Genomic DNA, 21,890 nt, shown 5'->3' with positions numbered 1-21,890 from the left:
CATGGAATCTTGTACATCCATACACCAGACCTAGTGTATCTTTTTCAAATTGTGCATAAATCTGCTCTATGGCTGTCATAGCCCTAGATGCATTTGAGACTGGCAACCAATCCATTCCATGACACTGTAATAGTACTGTTCCCAGCCCTCCTTTCAAAGTGTTTGTGGAGAGAGTGATGTCTTTTAATGGGTCAAAAAATTGCACACTGGAGCTAATAGAACGTGCTTTAAATCACTGAATTTTATTCCATGCTCTGGCATCCATGCCCATTTGGTGACCTTGTGGAAGAGGTGTCTTAAGTGAGTTGTGCAAGCTCACTATTTAAGTCTGAACTTGCTGACATAGTTCAACATGCCTAGCAGCTTTTGAATTCCCTTTTTATTTTCAGGTATCTGCATGATCATAGAATCATAGAATTCAAGATCAGAAGGGACCATTATGATCATCTAGTCTGACCTCCTGCAAGATGCAGGCCACATAAGCCGATCCACCCACTCCTTAAGCAAGCAACCCCTGCCCCATGCTTCGGAGGAAGGCGAAAAACCTCCAGGGCCACTGCCAATCTACCCTGGAGGAAAATTCCTTCCCGACCCCAAATATGGCGGTCAGCTGAACCCCGAGCATGCGGGCAAGACTCTCCAGCTATACCCTCTGGAAAAAGGCTAACAATATCCTATCATTGACCCATTGTACTAATTACCAGTGTGGCACTTAATTGACCTAATGACTAAGCCCGTTATCCTATCATACCATCTCCTCCATAAACTTATCCAGCTTAATCTTAAAGTCATGGAGGTCCTTCGCCCCCACTGTTTCCCTCAGTAGGCTGTTCCAGAATTGCACTCCTCTGATGGTTAGAAACCTTCGTCTAATTTCAAGCCTAAATTTCCTGACTGACAATTTGTATCCATTTGTCCTCGTGTCCACATTAGCACTGAGCTGAAATAATTCCTCTCCTTCCCTGGTATTTATCCCTCTGATATATTTAAAGAGTGCAATCATATCTCCTCTCAACCTTCTTTTGGTTAAGGAAAACAAACCGAGCTCCTTAAGTCTCCTTTCATACGACAGGCTTTCCATTCCTCGGATCATTCTAGTGGCCCTTCTTTGTACCCGTTCCAGTTTGAATTCTTCCTTCTTAAACATGGGAGACCAAAACTGCACACAATACTCCAAATGAGGTCTCACCAACGCCTTATATAACGGGACTAGCACCTCCTTATCTCTACTAGAAATACCTCGCCTAATGCATCCCAAGACCGCATTAGCTTTTTTAACAGCCACATCACATTGCCTACTCATAGTCATCTTACAATCAACCAGGACTCCTAGGTCCTTCTCCTCCTCCGTTACTTCCAACTGGTGCGTCCCCAGTTTATAACTAAAGTTCTTGTTAATCATCCCTAAATGCATAACCTTACACTTCTCACTATTGAATTTCATCCTGTTACTAATACTCCAGTTTACAAGGTCATCCAAATCTCCCTGGAGGATATCCCGATCCTTTTCCGAATTGGCAATACCTCCCAACTTCGTGTCATCCGCAAACTTTATCAGCCCACTCCTACTTTTGGTTCCGAGGTCAACGATAAATAGATTAAATAAAATCAGACCCAAAACCGAACCTTGAGGAACTCCACTGGTAACCCCCCTCCAACCCAACAGTTCACCCTTCAATACGACCCTCTGCAGTCTCCCCTTTAACCAGCTCCTTATCCACCTCTGGATTTTCATTTCGATCCCCATCTTTTAGTCTTGCTTGACTCTTTAATTCATCAGGCAAGATTCCCTTGGAGGTCAGTCTCTCTCCCAAGTATGTTATTTCCTTTGTTTGAAATTGACATTTGGACTTACTCAGGGTACGTCTACACTACAAGACTATTTCGATTCATCTTAATTTGAATTTCTGGAATCGACCTAATGTAGTCGAAGTTGTGTATCCACAATAAATACAGTAATTCGACTGTGTGAGTCCACAGTAACGGGCGAAGTGTCGACTTTTGAAGCGGTGCACTGTGGGAAGCTATCCCACAGTTCCCGCACTCCCCGCCGCCCATCGGAATGCTGGGATTTCCCACCAATGCATGCTGGGGGGGGGGAAATTGTGTCGAGGGTGGTTTTGGGTAACTGTCATCATTCAACCGTCACGCCCGCCGGCGGGAAATCAGTTCGCGCACTTTTCCTGCTATAAGTGACAGCGCGGACGCCACAGCACTCCACTGCAACCATGGAGCCCGCTGCGATCATCGCTGCACTTATGGCCGTTGTCAACTCCTCGCACCTTATCGAACACCTCTTCCACAGTGAGATGTTGAGAACTCGGTCGAGAAGGCAACGGCAGCGTGGTGAGGGCATGAAGTCTCAGGGCTGGTCCACACTAAGAAGCGGGGTCGAACTAGGGTACGCAAATTCAGCTACGTGAATGGCGTAGCTGAATTCGAAGTACCCTAGTTCGAACTACTCACCCGTCCAGACGCCGCGGAATCGAAGTCCGCGGCTCCAAGGTCAACTCCGCAACCGCCTTTTGCAGTGGTGGAGTACCGAAGTCGATCGCGGCGCTTCCGGAGTTCGAACTATCGCGTCCAGATTAGACGCGATAGTTCGAACTCCGAGAAGTCGAACTCACCGCGTCGACCCGGCTCGTAAGTGTAGACTAGCCCTCAGAATGGCACAGACCTCTCAGAAAGCATGGTACGCTGCGTCGTGGAGATCATGGTGGCAATGGGTCATGTTCATGCTATGGGACGTCGATTCTGGGCCCAGGAAACAAGCACGGACTGGTGGGACTGCATAGTGCTGCAGGTCTGGGATGAATCACAGTGGCTGCGAAACTTCAGGATGCGTAAGGGCACTTTCCTTGAACTGTGTGACTTGCTGTCCCCTGCTCTGACACGCAAGGACACCCGGATGCGATCAGCCCTGACTGTGCAGAAGCGAGTGGCCATAGCCCTCTGGAAACTTGCAACGCCAGACAGCTACCGCTCAGTAGCGAACCACTTTGGTGTGGGCAAATCTACCGTGGGGCTTGCTGTGATGCAAGTAGCCAACGCAATCGTTGATCTCCTGCTCTCGAAGGTGGTGACCCTGGGAAACGTACAGGTTGTCATAGATGGCTTCGCCGCAATGGGATTCCCAAACTGCGGTGGGGCTATAGATGGGACTCACATCCCTATCCTGGGACCGGCCCATCAGGCCAGCCAGTATATAAACCGCAAGGGCTACTTTTCCATGGTGCTGCAAGCACTCATGGACCATAGGGGACGGTTTACCAACATCAACGTCGGGTGGCCGGGCAAGGTTCATGACGCGCGTGTGTTCAAGAACTCTGGTCTGTTTAGACGCCTGCAGGAAGGTAGTTTCTTCCCAGACTGCAAAATAAATGTTGGGGATGTGCAGATTCCTACAGTGATCCTCGGGGACCCAGCCTACCCGCTAATGCCCTGGCTCATGAAGCCCTATACAGGCGCCTTGGACACTGACAAGGAACTCTTCAACTACCGGCTGAGCAAGTGCAGAATGGTGGTGGAGTGTGCTTTCGGACGTCTGAAGGGGAGATGGAGGAGCTTACTGACTCGCTCGGATCTCAGCGAAAACAATATCCCCATTGTCATTGCAGCTTGCTGTGTGCTCCACAATCTGTGTGAGAGCAAGGGGGAGACGTTTATGGCGGGATGGGAGCTTGAGGCACATCGTCTGGCTGCTGATTACGCTCAGCCAGACACCCGTGCGATTAGAAGAGCACAGCGGGAAGCCGTGTGCATCAGGGAGGCTTTGAAAGCCAGGTTCCTCAGCGAGCAGGGTAACCTGTGACTATTAACTTTGTGTATAGAGAAGCGGAACCTGCCCCTGTTTCTTTACCCAGTTTCTGCTGACTCTCCTCTACAGTTTCATATCCCGTTCACCCCGTTTGCCCCCTTCCAACACACGTGTACAAATAAAGTTAATAGAGCATTGTTCAGCAACAACCTTCTCTGGACTACTGACTTCGCGTGAAAGGGTTGACACAGGGACGGTGACTGTGGTGGGTTGGGTGTGCAGTGATGTAGAGACCGCTTCTAGACTATAGGACTGATAGGCTCCTGCTCGTACAGCGGTCTCTGTGGTGAGGACTGGTACAGGTGCGTGTGCAGGAATGGGTGAGTGGTGCAGGCTTTGCGACGGAGTTTGGGTGCAGGCTCTGGGCTGGGGGTTGGGGGCGTAGGAAGGTGTGAGTGGTGTGTGATAATGGGGAGGAGGTGTAGGGGGTTGCGGGCTGGGGGCTGATGGTTTGATGCATTGTAGAGGCTCAGGGCTACGATAGAAGGGCAGGGTGAGGGCAACCTGCCTTGCCACTTGTGGATGGCATGCTCAATGACCCTGGGGCAGCAGACAGCATTTCTGCGGGTAGCCTCTCTACTGTGAGACAGGGACGCGGCGCGGCGAGGGTGTGTGTGACGACACGCCAGGGGAGGGGTGGCAGGTGGGGGCTGGTACCTGGTCCAGGCAGGGAATTGACGGGGCTGGGGGAGACCCGCGTGGGACAGGGCACGATCCAGGCATGGCCGGTGGAGAGACCCACCTGCAAATATACCTGGCGCAGGGCACCTTCCGCCTATGAGCAGAACATGAAAATCACCCCACAGACTGACCAGGGTGACTAGAGGCTGCACTCTGTGAGTGACCAGCTGTTGATCTTGCCCCCATATCTGTACCACTATTAACGGTGAAAGTCCTATGCAATTCCCAAACCATTCTCCCCCCTTCACGGAAAGTATTCTGCAAAGAAACCTGACGGGAAAAGAAATTACCAAAAAATAAAAACTTTTTATAATGAACAGCACATTAAGGGAAGGACTTCTCAAAAGTAAGGTACTGAGAGCGTTTTGTAAGTTTAGCACTCTGCTGTGGTGCATTAACATTTTTCACGGCCCCTGGTGCCCCTTCCTCTTGTCATTTTGGGTGATGGTGGGATTGGACTTTGCGGCGGTGTTGCATCGCACTCGAGCAGGAACAGAGCCCAAGCAGAGAGAGAGAGACAGCGTGTGTGTGTATGCATATGCTTCTTTATTCATTTCCCAGCATGCTCTTATATACAAGATGGTGGCTAATTGATTAATCAAATCAACACAGCTGCAGCTGTAACCCATAGGGTAATTATCCTACACACCTGTATCCTATTTACAATTAGCTGGCCAATGAGAACAAGCCCAAGGCCAGTCCTTCACACACAACTCCCAGCATAATCAGCTCAGTATCTCACATTCTAATCCCACAGCGGCGGGGGGCGGCAGTCGCAGATGCAGTGAAGGGGAGCTCCGTCCTCCTTCCTGCGGTGCTGCAGAACATCGACAAGGCGCCTGGATCAGGTAGGGATACAGTTGCACCTGTGTGACAGGAAAAAGTGAGTGAATTCCATAGAAAGATATTTTTGGTCAAAAAAGAAACAGTCTACTCAGTGTGTGTGAACAAGAGCAAGCACAGCACCTCTCTCATGAGCACTCACTCGGGGAAAGTTCGATTTCTCTGGGTTCGCTTTCATTGCCTGTGGTATTGCACTGCAGACCAGAGAAGCGGGGCAGGAAAGAAGAATCCATGGAGCGGCCAGGCATGGTAAGCCTAGTTTTTTTTGCAGCTTTAAGTTGCATCTACAGCACTGTCCTTCTGCTGCAGGCAAACATGAAAGCAGAATCGGTGCCCCTGTTGCAGCCCCTCGTGGCCGTTCCCTGTTAGAGATCCCTGTATTCTCCCACTCTGCAGCCTCCTACACGTGGCTGTACAGTGACGCTTCTTGTTATGCAAAGGAACAGTTAAGCACAACCATTACTAATGGTACACAAATTACTCTAATTACATGCAGGAGTCTGCGCGTGACATCACACTGAGGAGAGTGTCACGGAGAGAGAGAGCGCGCATGCTGGAGGAAAGCCAACACAACTCTGGGGCCTATGCTGCCATGCTCGTGAAGGCGCTGGTCCCCGAGTTCCAGCTGAGAGCGTTGCGTGGAAAAGTGTGCTTCCTCGGGGCACCCAATAAGCAAGCCCTGCCCAGGAACCTCATGCAGAGGCTTGGCGATTACCTCCTGGAGAGCTTCCTGGAGATGTCAGAGGAAGATGACAGTTCCATCCACCTGTACATAGACCTTGTGTTCGCCTAGTTGTTTTCCCAGTTTATTTAAAAAATAAATGTTAACATGTTTGAAGCAGTTACCGATTGATCCTTCTCCTGATTCAGGGTCCGTGGTAACGGGTGGGGAGTGTTGGTAGGGGATCTCATTGACGGTGACGAAGAGATCCTGGGTGTCGGGGAAATCTGTGTTGTAAGCGCTGTCGACTGCCTCGTCCTCTTAAACTTTCCCGTACGCGAACATCTCCGAGGAACAGTCCGTCGACAGTATCCCATCCTCTCAGTCCACGGTCACTGGTGGGGCAGTGGTGGCAGACCCACCGAGAATGGCATGCAGTGCCTCGTAGAAGCGGCATGTCTGGGGCTGGGCTCCGGAGCGTCCGTTTGCCGCTCTGAGTTTCTGGTAGCCTTCTCTCAGCTCCTTGACTTTCACGCAGCACTGCGTTGTATCCCGGCTGTATCCTCTGTCTCTCATGGCTTTGGAGACCTTCTCGAAGGTCTTTGCATTCCGTTTGCTGGAGCGCAGCTCCGAAAGCACAGACTCATCACCCCACACAGCAATCAGATCCGAGACTTCCCGGTCAGTCCATGCTGAGGACCTCTTTGTAGTGTGAGATTGCCTGGACTCCTCTGGTGGAGAACTCTGCATCGTTGCCGGTGCTGCTGAGCTCGCCCCGATGAGCAACCAGGAAATGGGATTCAAACTGTCCAGACAGGAAAAGGAATTCAAATTTTCCAGGGGCATTGACTGTGTGGCTGGTCAGAGCATCCAAGCTCGGACTGGCGTCCAGAGCGTCAGCAGAGTGTTGCACTGTGGGATAGCTCCCGGAGCTACTAAGATCGATTTGCATCCACACCTAGCCTAATTCGACATAGCCATGTCGAATTTAGCGCTACTCCCCTTGTCGAGGTGGAGTACCGAAGTCGAACTAAAGAGCCCTCTATGTCGAATTAAATGGCTTCCTGGTGTGGACGGGTGCACGCTTAATTCGATTTAACGCTGCTAAATTCGATTTAAAGTGCTAGTGTGGACCAGCCCTCAGTTTAAGATTATTAGCAATTTCCAGTACTCTTCTCAATGTTCAATGGTTGTGCTGCCCCAAATTACTATGTCATCATTATTATGTCATGCATCTGACGAAGTGGGTTTTAGCCCATGAAAGCTTATGCCCAAATAAATTTGTTAGTCTCTAAGGCCTGGTCCACACTAGGACTTTAATTAGAATTTAGCAGCGTTAATTCGAATTAACCGTGCACCCGTCCACACCACGAAGCTATTTAATTTGACATAGAGGGCTCTTTAGTTCGACTTCTGTACTCCTCCTCGACGAGGGGAGTAGCGCTAAATTCGACATGGCCATGTCGAATTAGGCTAGGTGTGGACGGAAATCGACCTTAGTAGCTCCGGGAACTATCCCACACTGCACCACTCTGTTGACGCTCTGGACAGCAGTCCGAGCTTGGATGTTCTGACCAGCCACACAGGAAATGCCCCAGGAAAATTTGACACGCTCCGGCGCCTTGTGGATGTTCTGCAGGACCGCAGGCAGGAGGACAGAGCCCCCCTGCAGTGTATCTGCAACTGCCCTCCCCCGCCACAAAGTCCCATACCCCCGTCACCCAAAATAACAAGAAGGAGGGGCGCCAGGGGCCGTGAAAACTGTCACTGCACCCCAGCAGAGTGCTCAAGTACTCAAAAGCTCCCATTCCCTAAATTTTGAGAAGTCCTTCCCTTCCTGAATCATCCAAGCCCCAATCCCAGTTTCATCCCCTAACTGTCTAGTTAATTATTAAAAATACTTTGCTGTTAATTACTGTTTCCGTCATGTTTTTTTACAGAAGACTGTGTTTGAAGGGGGGGGGGAAGGGGGTTGGCAATTGCATAGGACAGTCACCTTTACCAGGGTACAGACATGGGGGCAGGATCAGCAGCAGGTCACACACACAGTGCAGTCAGTAGGCACCCTGGTCGGTATGGGAGGTGGTTTCCAGGTTCTGGGAGGGTGGGGGGGTGGGATGTGACTTTGTAGCGGGGGAGGGCGGTTACAGATCTTATGCAGCGGTCCTTGTCCTGGACCGCAGAGTCACGCAGCAGAGGAATCTGTATCCGTCCTCCTCCGCCACAAGGTCACATAGCCCCCTCACACAGAATCCCAAAAAGGAGGGATGGCAGGCTCCGTTGAAACAACCAGTCCGGCACTGCGGACCGCTCTAGGAGCAGGAGCCTATCATTCCTCGAGTTTAGAGGCGGTCTTTACATCACTGCACACCCTACGCAGCACAGTCTGCGTCCCAGTTTCAACCCTTTAATGCAAAGTCATTAATAAAGAAACCTTTGTTAAGTAACAATGGAACATGTATTTTATTTTTACACGTGTGTTGGAAGTGGGGGAAACGGGGTGAACGGGGTATGTAACTGCAGAGGATAGTCAACAGTAACTGGGTAAAGAAACGGGCAGGTTCAGCTTCTCTGTAAAGAAACTGAACAGTCACAGGTCTCGCTGCTCGCTGGTACTTGAAGAGTTCCTTGTCGCTGTCCAAGGCGCCTGTATAGGGCTTCATGAGCCAGGGCATTAGCGGGTAGGCTGGGTCCCCGAGGATCACTATAGGCATCTGCACATCCCCAACAGTTATTTTGTGGTCCGGGAAGAAACTACCTTCCTGCAGGCGTCCAAACAGACCACAGTTCCTGAAAACACGCGCGTCATGAACCTTGCCTGGCCACCCGACGTTGATGTTGGTAAACCGTCCCCTATGGTCCACCAGTGCTTGCAGCACCATTGAAAAGTAGCCCGATTTCTCAGCAGCTGACTGTGGAAGAGGTGGACGATAAGGTGCGAGGAGGTGAAAACGGCCATAACTGCAGCAGGCTCCATGCTCGCAGTGCTGTGGCGTCCGCACTGTCACTGACCAGAAAAGTGCACGAACAGATTGCCCGCAGGCGCTTTCAGGGAGGGAGGGCGTGATTGACGGTTCAATGATGACAGTTACCCCAAACCACCCTCGACACATTTTTTCCCCCAGCAGGCATTGGGGGCTCTACCCAGCATTCCAATGGGCAGCGGGGACTGCGGGAACTGTGGGATAGTGTCCCACACTGCACCGCTTCCAAAGTCGACGCTGGCCCCGTTAGTGTGGACTCACAAAGTCGAATTAGTGTCCTTAGTGTGGATACACAAATTCGACTTCGTAAGGTCGATTCCACAAATTCGAATTAAGTTGAATCGAACTACTCTTGTAGTGTAGACATACCCTAAGGTGCCACGAGTACTCCTCATTGTTCATGTCATCAGTGTACACTTTAACACCTGTTTGACCCTCTTGCATCTGGTTTATTGTAAGGTAAAATAGTTCTGGAACTTAACATATTCCAAAAGCAGTCTTAGGAAGCAGTGTCTGCCAAGCAGTGTCTGCCAGGTGTGTTGAAAGTGTAGATTTTGGTGTCCTCAGTGTCCAAGGAGATCTGTCAAAATCCAGCTGATGCATCTAGTTTGCTGAAGAATTTGTCTTCTGTTGTTTCAGACAACAGTTCACTTCTTGGGGTCAAGTGAAAGTGTTGTCTTTTTATGTTTTTGTTCAGCTTCTTACTGTCCATACACAGCTATAGTCCCACTCCTTTTTTCTCTACAGTTACTTAGTGAACCCAACTGTTGGTTCTTCTATTATCCAGATGATATCATTTATTGTGGTGTTTTGCAGTCCTTCTAGCCTCATTCTTAAGGCTTGTTGAACTTTTCATGTAGCATGAACCACATGTTTTACATCTTCTCTAAACTGTATCTTGTATGTTAGTTGGAAGCATCCATTTCCTGTGACTATATCTTCGTATGATGCTATTAATACTTGCTATCTGGTTCTATATCGTCTGTCTTTCTATGGTATACATCCTCTTAACTTAAAGACCAAGTACCTCATGTGTGTAGACCCAAGTCTGATTAATTGCCTCTGTTTACTACCCCAAACTCTGGTTTCTTCTTACAGTGCTTGCCTTAGCGGTATCCGTAGGGTTGGCTGTGGTGCATCCTGGAGTGCTGTGCTCATGTACTGGTATATTAGGCGCTGCCAGCCCTACCCCCTCTCAGTTCGTTCTTACCGCCTCTGATGGTTCGTTGGAGCACCTCGCCTTGCATTGCAAGAGCGTTAGTAGTTCTTTACAACCCATTGTCTATCTTCTTTGTATATGGTTTGGAGGTACTTAGTTAGCCATTAAGTTAAGTGTTAGGTTAGTTTGGTAGTTAGAGTCCCGGCTTGGACTTCACACTGGAGCGGGTATGCCCCGTTCCCCCAGCTTTAAGCCATACTTGTCATGCACCAGGCTGATGCATATTAGTGACCCTCATGACAGCTGCTTGAAGTGCTTGGGGGAGTCCCATATAAAGGACAAGTGCAAGATTTGTAAGAACTTTCACCCTAGAACCCAGAAGGAGTGGGATATTCGCTTGAGGGTCCTCCTCATGGAGGCTGTGCTTTGTCCTGCATTGGAGCCCTCCTACTTGGCCTCCACTCCTAGCACTTTGGCAAAGGTGCAGAATGCACTACCAGCATCTGGCTCCACTCAGCACCATTCCACCTTGCTGGTGCCTAAGAAACTGCAAAAGAAGAATGGCTCCCCGGTACCAGAGGGGAAGGGGGCTTCAGGCAAAGGACCTATGTCAGCACGTGACCATACCAGAGCTTCATGGAGGTACCACTGCAGTTGGACCTCCTAGCCCAGCCAGGGATCCAACTCTAACTCCTGGGTGTGGCAGCAGACCCCAGCTTCTCCTAAGGCTTTTGTTGCCAGAAGTGGCCCTGGCGGCTAAAGAGCAAGTAAGCCAGCTGGCACCGCGGATGCTGCACCAGGGGTCAGACTCAGCTAAGACCCCAACATCCAAGGGCAAGTTGATCATGGGACCACCCCATAGGGCAGTGGAGTATTCTTGATCCCTGGATGGCAGGTGTAGATCCCCATTGCCTCGGCCTAGGACCCCAGCACCGCAACCTCGGTCTCCGGTCAGAAGACACTGGTCCCTGACGCTGTGCTCACCCCCTATGAGGTGTGGGACACCGGAGTGGAGACATAGGTCCCCATACCTCAGTACCAGCAAGCTTCCTGCCAGAGAGCACCACAGTGCAGGTTACCATCGCCTAGATGGTCTCCCAGGTGTTGGTCCCCACTGGGGAGGAATCGCTCCTAGACGTGGCACCGGTCTCCACCTCTCTAGTACCACTCATCCGGCAGGCACTGATCCTTGCCAGGCACTGACAAGGATTAGTCGGCAGACTCCAGAGGAGCCGTGGTCACCAGAGGAGCAATGGTCCAAGTTGGAGCAGGAGTTCAGCCCCTAGCCAAGGAAGGGTGAATCAGTGCTAACCCGCGAGACTGACACGGCATCTGCAGCGGTGGCAGTGTGGCAGCAGGGACAGTGGCCCACTCAATGGCCATACTGGAATCTGTGGGGCATGCCCATGATGCTGGTCCCGTATTCCTACCATTCCTCCCTGGCCTCCTCGGACAAACTGCCCCGGGCACTGAATCCAACGCAGGGGCAGCACAGCAGGCTCCAACATCTAAGGAGCCATCCCTGGAGAGGGAAGGGAAACCTACCCAGTGGGGCAATTGTCATCATTGTCGTCGTCTCTGGACAAAGTGGTGGCCAGCCCTCCCAAATGGGCAGTCCCCCCCATGACTTCAAGGAACACCAAGCCCTACTTAAAAGGGTGGCTATCAATTTGAACTTGGAGACTGAGGAGTTGGCCGAGGAGTCCAACGTCTTTTATGTTATATTCTCCGCATGTCATGTCTCAGGAAGCAACTGTTCCTCAAAAAGCCTTACGACCACCTTATAGTGTGGCCATCTGAATTGCAAAATACAAACAAGCATGCACCATTGTTGAGACCCTTCTACTTCCAGGAGCAATAAACATGTAGAATTATGGTTGGGGAACAAGCAGCCATGGCACTGAACACCATTACTATGTCAAATAATACCCTTCATTGACACATTGATGTCATTGCAGAAAACTTCCAGAACCAGATGATAGAACATGTTCTAAGAAGAGTCAGTATTTTGCACTGCAGCTTGATGAATCAACAGCCAGCCAGCTTCTGGGTTATGTGAGGTTTGTCAAAGCAGGTATAGTCATGGAAGAAATTTAACAGGCCCATTCTTAAACTTTGTCGGAACATGCCAAAATATGTATTTTCAGATTATAATTTTAAAAACCAGGATTAGAGAGAATTATATAATTAAACTGTATGTAGTTGAATAAAATTGCAAAACCATCTGAACTCTAGTGTCCTGAACTCTTGAATCTAGTGTCTTGTGTTGGTTTAAAAAAAAAAGTATTTGGTTGTAGGAAGCCACTTAGTTTTAAAATATCTGTAGGAGTGCCACAGTGCTAAAAAGCTTGAGAACCACAGCTCTATAGCACAGATGCTGTTTGGCTAATATCTAATAACAGATTCTGTTCATTAGCAGCAGGGGCGGCTCTAGACATTTTGCCGCCCCAAGCACAGAGGGTCCGCTGCTCCCGCAGCTTCAGCGGACCTCCCGCAGGCACGCCTAAGGGAGGTCCGCCAAAGCCACGGGACCAGCGGACCCTCCGCAGGCAAGCCGCTGAAGGCACCCTGCCTGCCGCCCTAGCAGCGACCGGCAGAGCGTCCCCCACGGCTTGCCGCCCCAGGCACACGCTTGGAGCGTTGGTGCCTGGAGCCGCCCCTGATTAGCAGTGCAAAACATCCATCCACCAGTTTTACTTGTGTTGCTAAATGGAAGAGGTTCTCTGTCTGGACACTGGTTGCCATCCTGGACTACCTACTCACCTTAAACTGTTCAAGACTCCTCAACAGCACCTGATGTTTATCTCTGTTCATCACCCCCGCAGTGGAAGACTACACCGCCTTCTTTCAACTAATAGTAGCTAGATTTCTCAAGACTCATTCCTGTCTACTTCCCAATCAGAGAGACCCTGCCCTCCTGAGACCTTAACATTGTTTTAACAGGATTGGTCAGACCTCTTTTTGAACATTTGGTGACCTGCTGTTTGTACCACCTCTCCATGAAGACTACCTTCCTAATGGCCATAAAGTTGGCTGAAGGATAGGGGAGATACAGGGTCTCAAAGCAGGACCACCTTGTACAGTATTCTATAGTATGACTTCACCTGTTATTGATTTATTTATTTTTTTGCATTAAGTGGTTTGACTGTCATCTTAATTAGATGATCCATCTACCAGCCTTCTTCTCCAAGCCTGATCCAAGCTTCCACTTAGGGAGAAGCTGAACTTCACATATGGGTATTGTCATGGGTCTTTCATACTATTGGTACAGAACAAAGTTGTTCCAGAACTCTCCTAGATTGTTCCTAGCAATTGCTGACAGAATGAAGGGTGAATCAGTCTTCTCTCAACGACTGTCAAAATAGTTCTCTGACTGTATTAAACCATGCTGTGTGGTGGCTTATGTAGACCCACCTGGACAGGTTAGGATCCATTCCACCGAAGCTCACACAGCCTCTACTGCATCACTGCAAAGTTGCAAAGTTACAAAAAGAATTGCAAAGGAGCTACTTGGAGTTCAATTAGCAGCTTCATTCAGCATTATAGAAGATTAGGTTTGGAAGACACCTCACATGGTCATCCTGCTCAAAGCATTATACTTAGTATAAGCTATAGATCCATTGTCCTTTTTGGCAGAACTATCCTGCAGTCATCATTTCAGAAGAATCTGAGCTCTAACATCCAGGATAATGAGTTACTGCTTCTGAGTCACCAGAAGTGGAATATACGTGGATGGTGTCTCAAAGATGAAAGAAAGTTACATACCCTACAGTAATTGTAAGATGTATTGTTCACATATATTTCACAACCTGCCTTCCATCCCTGTTTCTGTGGAGTCCTTGTCATTGTGAATTCTGTTCTGGGGAAAGAACTGAAGAACTGCCGCTTCACCCTACCCTTTAGAACCTAGGCTACAGAGTGCTATAAATCATACAGGGCACAGGCGCAGCTCCAATGGACACTACTATTCAGAAGATTCTGATCTCATGTGCATGGGGCACATGTGTACCAGAGATGTCAACATGTAGTCCAACATTTCAAAGAAGAACAATTACTGGAGGGTAAGTAACCATTCTTTCTTCTCAAGGATCTCTGTGCATTTGCAGACTTGGTGCCGCTAGAGTCAAGCTCACGGAACCTCTGATGAAGTCAGAATCTTTTGAAGCTAATGACTTGAGGCGTCTGACATCTGAGGCTGTGAGTGCCGTCTCTAATCACTTCTGTTCCTTCTTTTCCACAGTGAAGAATGTTAGGAACCCACTCTCTTAGATCTGCCTAGCAGACACTCTTAGTACCTTACTTTCTTTAGAACTCATCTGGATACAGGTCACAGTACTACTGAGAGCATGTCTTTGACCACTGTGTGCCCTTGCTCTGACTCCTGGCACTTTTCTCTTCCTGACCCTTATGAGGCCCAAGAAAGAGAGAAAGAAAGAAGGAAGGTAGGAAATGGCACCAGCTGCCTTGTGATGCCCTGGCATCACTGGGGGGAAGAGGTCTCAATGTTCAATATCCCTTTGCACTGCAGAAAACCTGAATCTAATATGTTTTTCCACTCCATGGTTACCCAATTCCTAAAATGCCTTGTAAACATCTTTTCAGCGTAAAGGAGTCTGTCCCCCATGAGGGAGTTGAGGACTACATGCTGGACACTTTCTCTTTCAAGACTATATTCCTTATATCTATTACCTGAATTTAGAAAGATTAGTGAGTTGCAGGTTCTGATGGTGAATCCACTTGTAACAGAGTCCTTGATGGTTCCTCCCTCAGAGAGCGGGGTTATCTGACCAACCCAATTAGTTATTCTCTCAGTGGCCACAACCTAGACCCCACTTCCTCACCATTTACAGAGGGGTATTCTGCCATGTGTGGGCATGCTTACGTCTCTCTGGCTGGGGTATCAACAGACAAGTCACAGACCCCCACACCTGCAGGGATACACTGTGGTCCCAGCAAAAGTGAGAGGTGGCAAGACTGTGGTGCTGCCAACTCAGCCCAATGGCTTTGGAAATGTCACTCTGGCTGGGTCTCTGAGACAGGCTCAGCCTGGCTGTCTTACCCTCTGAGTCTGCTGTACTCTCTTTAGGAGAGTTTCCTGCCTAGGAGTTCTCTTCCTGGCTTCAGGAGTCACTCCTGAGGTATGCTGCTTAGGGCAATCCTGCTCCTTCCCCCTCTGCTGACTGCAGTTTCCTCCTTTTTAAAGGCCTTCTCTTTATCATGCATGCTTAACAGGGCCAGAAGAGCAAGGGCTAGCCCTGGCACCAGGGCCTCTTCCGTGTGAGGCCTATATGTTTAGTTACACTACCTTACATGGTTATACACAAGGTGGTAATGGACTTCCACATCAGTTGATCAGTCTCTTTTTCATTGTTCCCCAAACTTCACTCTCACCTTGATGATCCCCACTTTCACAGATTGGATACAAGCAGAACTTTGTTATACTTAGGACTAAACCCTAGCATAGAATCAAAGAATATCAGGGTTGGAAAGGACCTCAGGAGGTCATCTAGTCCAATCCCCTGCTCAAAGCAGGACCAATTCCCAACTAAATCATCCCAGCCAGGGCTTTGTCAAGCCTGACCTTAAAAACCTCTAAGGAAGGAGATTCCACCACCTTCCTAAGTAACCCATTCATTATATATGGAGATATGCCTATCTCATAGAGTTGGAAGGGACATCAAGACAACTGAAAGGTCATCGAGTCCAGCCCCCTGCCTTCACTAGCAGCACCAAGTACTGATTTTGCCCCAGATCCCTAAGTGGCCCCCTCAAGGATTGAGCTCACAACCCTGGGTTTAGCAGGCCAATGCTCAAACCACTGAGCTATCCCTCCCCCCATATTGCTAACAGATTGTTTGTGGTATACAGGAAGAGAGTGATGCAAGGGACATGGACTATTCATACTCAGTTTGTCTAAATTGATACTCCTGGGGAATTCTGTGCCTCTGCACATGCGCAGAATTTATGTCCCCTGTAGATTTCTTTGCTTCCCTGCAGAAAAATGACTTTCTGATGAGGAGGCCACAAGAGCAGTCATGTGACCCTCCTCAGCAGTATGTTTCAGATACCCAGGGCAGCCAGCAGAGAGGCAAATCACTGTGGGGTAGGGGGTAGGATTGGGGAAGACCTGGCTGGTGGCTCCTACCCTGCGCTGGGCTCAGCTACTAGTCCTGGCTGGGCTGGGGAGGACAGGACTTCCTCTTCCCCTGCACAGCATCCAGGGTGCGTGTCAAACCCATCCCTATATTTCTCCCCCACCTATAGGAAGCTCTGCAAACTCTCTCTCTCTCTCTCTCTCTCTCTCTCTATGTATATACACACACACACATACACACACTGTGCTTCCTGCACCCATCACTCCTCAGTTGCACGGGGAGGGATCACTGTACAGGGAGCTGCTCCACCATCCGCCCAACCCCTGTGCATCCAGACCCCCTCATACCCAGACCCTCCCGCCTAGCCTCATTCCCCAGGCACCCAGAATCCCCCTGACGATCCTTACTGCACCTGCACCACCTCTATGAGGCACCCTCACATGGATCCCCATCATACCAAGCCTCAATCAACTGCACCTGGATCCCCACCCCACTGAGCCCCACTCCCACAACATCCTGACCCGCCACCGAGCCCTTCACACCCAGACCCCCCTGCCTAGCTCTATACCCCCCCCAACCCAGACACCTCCCCAGCTTAGCCCCAGATAAATATTGATAGGAGAAATATGTAGGATAGCCACATTTCACAGCTTTAATAAGCACTAATATCTCACCTTCTACTCAGATGCCAGGTGCACGCAAGCAGTGCATCAGTCCTGGTTTAACTAAAGAACTCAGCCTACCCTCCATTTTGAGAAGTATTGCTCACTACACTCTTGCAGGTGGGAATGCACTCAAAGAAGAAAGTAAATTTACTTGCTAGTAACTGTTCTTTGAGAGTTACTCCTGTGCATTCACACAGAGCTCTCCTATTAGAGTATGACGCTGCAGTTCAGGAGAAGGTACTGAAGCAGTCGGTGGGGGCTGTGCTCTTATATACTCTCAGATGTCAAATACTTATGTCACCAAGGGGCATTCACGCAGGCCCACAGTTTTGGTAAAGATTCTGGTAGCTTGGTACCGGGGCTGCCAAGTCCACAAGTGCACATGGGCAGAGGTGACTCTTGAAGAAGAGTTACCAGTTAATAATCTCTCTCTCTGATAAGGAATTCCCAACACCGACTCACCCCTTTTAGGAACTCTGCTGTGAGATGCTATTTGAGTTCTGCTGATTCACTGGGGCAAGTGTAGCACATTGAGTCCACTTGAGAGAGTTGCTCTTGGGACAGAAGCAACTGGAGTTTAGTATACTGAGATCGGTTTAGGGACCTTAGAAATAGCTAATCTTAGGTATAAAGCTTAGGCTGAGGTTTACATATTTGTTGGCATCTGAGTTAATGATAAATCTACTCCAGGAAGGTGACAAAAGGTACTCTAGGAAGATTACCTCAATGGAACTACATTGATTTACACCAGTGTCAGATCTGACCCAACAAGAGTAGGTTCTTTTTAGAGCAAGGTGGGAACTCTATCAGCTTACACTGCCCATCCAAAGTGTTGCACCTTTGAGGGTCCATACCTGTATGAGAAGTTCATGCATTAGAGCTTCACACCAACATTACTTGATTTCTCCAGGTATAGGTTCTACACATCTGTGTACTAGAGGTAAGTTGTATGCAACATCGTTATAGCAGTGTAGGTCCCAGGTTATTCGAGAGACAACATGGGTGAGGTAATATCTTTTATTGGATCAATTTCTGTGGGTAAGAGACACAAACTTTGTCTCTTTCACGCACAGAAGTTGGTCCAATAAAAGATATTACCACACCCATTTTGTGTCTACTAGAGACAAGGGCAGTCCTGAATATACTGATGTCCCTCTTAGTCTTTTTGTATCTGAAAACACGTCTAGATTCCAGTGGACCACCAAGCAAACTGCCTCTAGGCATCCCTCCTTGCTTGTTGCAAAATAGAGGAAAAACGATCCCAAGAGAACAAAATCTTCTGTAGGCCCTTCATACTGGGTCTCTGGATCAAGAATTGTTCAGTTCTCCCTGTGGTAGAGGAAATCAGTGGTAAACCTTTTTGTTACTTGTCTGAACAATGAATTACCTGTGTTCTGTTGATACCCAGAGAAGATAGTTTTAACAAAATATGCCTTCTCTGTCCGTCACAGGTAAGTCTATCAGTTCTTCTGATAGCAAACTACGAAAGCTGAGGTGTCAAAAGAAAAAAAAGGAAAGAAAGACATTTGGCCTGTAATTGTTAATCAGTTTAAAAATAAAGTGTGAGCTACAGACTTTTAAATAAGTTTGTAAACATAACTTCTGGAATATTACTGTTTTATGCTGGGCATATTTTCATTAATGAAATCTATTATGGAATAAGCTTAAGTTCTTATACACAGGTTGTAAACAATATTACTTGGATTTGTGGCAAAGTATAGGCAGCCTTTTATAAAAGGATTTTTTAAAATATTCAGGTTTCAGTGGTAGCCGTGTTAGTCTGTATTACCAAAAAACATGAGGAGTCCTTGTCGTACCTTAGAGACTAACAAATTTATTTGGGCATAAGCTTTTGTGGGCTAGAACCCACTTCATCAGATGTATGAAGTAAAAAATACAGGAGCAGATATAAATACATGAAAGGATGGGGGTGCTTTACCAAGTGTTAGGTCAGTCTAACAAGATAAATCAATTAACAGCAGAATACCAAGCGAGGAAAAATAACTTTTGAAGTGGTAGGACAGTGGCCCATTACAGACACTTGACAAGAAGGTGTGAGTAACAGTAGAGATAAATTAGTATTGGGAAAATTAAGTTTAGGTTTTGTAATGACCCAACCACTCCCAGTCTTTTTTCAGGCCTAGTATGATGGTATCTAATTTGAAAATGAATTCCAGTTCTGCAGCTTCACGTTGGAGTCTGTTTTTCAAGATTTTTGTTGAAGAATTGCCACTTTGAGGTCTGTTATTGAGTGACCAGAGAGACTGAAGTGTTCTACTGGTTTTTGAATGTTATTATTCCTGATGTCAGATTTGACATGAAGCTGCAGAACTGGAATTAATTTGCAACCTAGATACCATCAAACTAGGCCTTAATAAAGACTGGGAGTGGTTGGGTCATTACAAAACCTACCATATATACTCGTTCATAAACCGAATATTTTTGGTAAAAAAGTGACACATCAAAGAGCGGGGGTCAGCTTATAAACGGGTCTACACCAAAATTTGATGATTTTAAACTCTATGGATCATTGAATTGAATATCTAATACATTGTCGTTTTGTTTACCTGGAGCGTCTACAGGCATGGAGCCCCTCGGCTCCCTGTGGCCGTGGTTCGCCATTCCCAGCCCATTGGCTGGAAAAGGCAAACCACGGACACTGAGATCTGAGGGGCCCTGTGCCTGTGAACGCTCCTGGTAAACAAAACATCCAGGCTCGCTAGTGGCTTACCCTAACGGGCCAGGAGCCAAAGTTTGCCAACCTCTGAAGTATAGGGTCGGCTTATTAAAGGGTCATACGGTTTTTGCTATTTTTACCTAGCCATCTTGGGGGGTCAGCATATAAATAAACGGGCTAATGAATGAGTATATATGATAAACTTAATTTCCCCAATACTAATTTCTCCCTACTGTTACTTACACCTTCTTGTCAACTGTCTGTAATAGGCCATTCTCCTATCACTTCAAAAGTTATTTTTCCTCCCTTGGTATCCTGCTGTTAATTGATTTAACCGGTTGACTGACCTAATACTGGTAAAGCACCCCCACCCTTTCATGTATTTATACCTGCTCCTGTAATTTTTACTTCATACATCTGATGAAGCCCACGAAAGCTTATGCCCAAATAAATGTGTTAGTCTCTAAGGTGCCACAAGGACACCTCATTTTTTTTTTAAATATTCAGTTACTCTACCCTAGTTACTGTTCCTCAGTCTCAAAATTGAGTGTTTCTATAGGCAACAACTCAAGTGACTAAACTATAGATATTTAAGTAACATACCTATTGATGAAACATTGTACCATGTAACACACACTTACTGGCCCATGTTTTAAATTACTTAGAGGTCTGACAGTAGTGACCACATCTGAGATGGAATGTTCATATAATGAATGCTTGCTTTAGGGAAGAGAGACAGTGCTCATAATGAAATCTTAATATCTATATCAGATTGCATACAGTTCTCCTAAAAGGATGGATATTTGAGCAATCCATTAAGAAACTATAGATATTATAGTTAGAGATAATCCATTCCCTGTTAAGAAGAAAGTTTATATATGGCAGTTTTGTAATGTATGGTATGTTTGAGAACAGTTTCACATCTTGGTTCATACCTTTATTCAAGAAGAATCCATCTTTGTTTCTACCCTGATATGTATAATCTATTTTGTGGTAGTAAATATGCAGAAACAGTGTAAAGAACCCAACTTTTGTTTGGGTAATATATTGTGGATACAAATTTTTCCCACAAGAAAAACTCTTTTTTTTGAAAATCAGAGTCAAAATGATTTCATACAAACCCTTTGATTATTGTAATATTAATATGACCTACTAAAATCAATTATGACTGTACTGTTCTATATTTCAGTGGTATAAATGTTTATAAACAATTACAACAATTTATATTCTATTTGCCAAGAATAATAATCAATATTTATTTGTATTGGTTTCACAATGTTTTTCAGGGGCAGGAGTGTTAGAGGATAAAACAGAAGCCAGTAATGACACAGTGGTATCAAAGAGAAGAGTAAGACCTTATCTTTTAAAATACAAGCTTAAATGATAAATTCCCATTTCCTTTTTGATTAAAAAGCCATAAGCAAGACATTTTTTCAAACTCATTTTTGAAATATTGTCAGTTTAGCCACTGTCAACTATATTTTAGGTCCTCAAATTTTCATGTACTTGAAAAAATGATTCTTCTTGCCAAAGTTCAGTCATGCCTTTACTTTTTTTTGGTAGGAGTAGTAAAAGTATTATTTGCAACTGATACACTACTGCAATGATTCAGGTGTTTTATTCTCAAGTAATCTACAAGTGAATATTAAAAACAATTGTAATATGATTTCAGTCATGTGTTTTAGTGCCCATAAGGTGAAATGAAAGCTTCTGGCTGGTACTTCTATGTCTGTTTTATAGGTTTCATCATATCATAGAAATGTTGGACTGGAAGGGAGCTTGAGAGGTCATCCATTCCAGCCCCCTGTGCTGAGGCAGGACCAAGTAAACTTGGACCATCCCTGACAGGTGTTCATACAACCTGTTCTTAAAAACCTCCAGTTATGGTGATTACACAACCTCACTTGGAAGCCTATTACAGAGCTTAACTACCCTTACATTTAGGAAAATCTTTCAAATATCTACCTAGAGAGATTTTTCTTGGTGCAAATTAAGTCTGTTACTTCTTGTACTACCTTCAGTGGACATGGATCCTCCTCCTCTTTATAACACCCCTTAATGTATTTGAAAGCTTTATCAGGTCCCCCCTCAGTCTTCTTTTCTCAAGAAGAAACATGCCCAATGTTTTTAACCTTTCCTCTAGGTTAGGTTTTCTAAGCCTTATCATTTTTGTTGCTCTTCTCTAGACTCTTCAATTTGTCCACATCTTTCCTAAAGTGTAGTGCTCAGAATTGAACACAGTACTCCAGCTAAGCCTCACCAATGCCAAGTAGAGCAGGACAGTTGCCTCCCGTGTATTAGATACAAC

At 47.0% G+C, this 21,890-nt stretch overlaps 1 protein-coding gene across 10 annotated transcripts in view; it reads left to right on the top strand.

Annotated features, from left to right (window-relative positions):
- ZCWPW2 (zinc finger CW-type and PWWP domain containing 2) overlaps positions 1-21,890 on the top strand; it is a 178,171-nt gene that overhangs the window by 62,651 nt on the left and 93,630 nt on the right. For all 10 annotated transcript variants that reach the window (XM_045008027.1, XM_045008019.1, XM_045008024.1 and 7 more), the window contains one exon: positions 20,869-20,930. In XM_045008027.1, the coding sequence (XP_044863962.1) occupies positions 20,869-20,930 (62 nt within the window). The remainder of the gene's footprint in view (positions 1-20,868; positions 20,931-21,890) is intronic.

This window comes from Mauremys mutica, chromosome 2, assembly GCF_020497125.1.
Source record: "Mauremys mutica isolate MM-2020 ecotype Southern chromosome 2, ASM2049712v1, whole genome shotgun sequence".
Taxonomy (NCBI): Eukaryota; Metazoa; Chordata; order Testudines; family Geoemydidae; genus Mauremys; species Mauremys mutica.
Note: the sequence above shows the minus strand (reverse complement) of the source record. Positions and strands in the feature narration are given on the sequence as shown.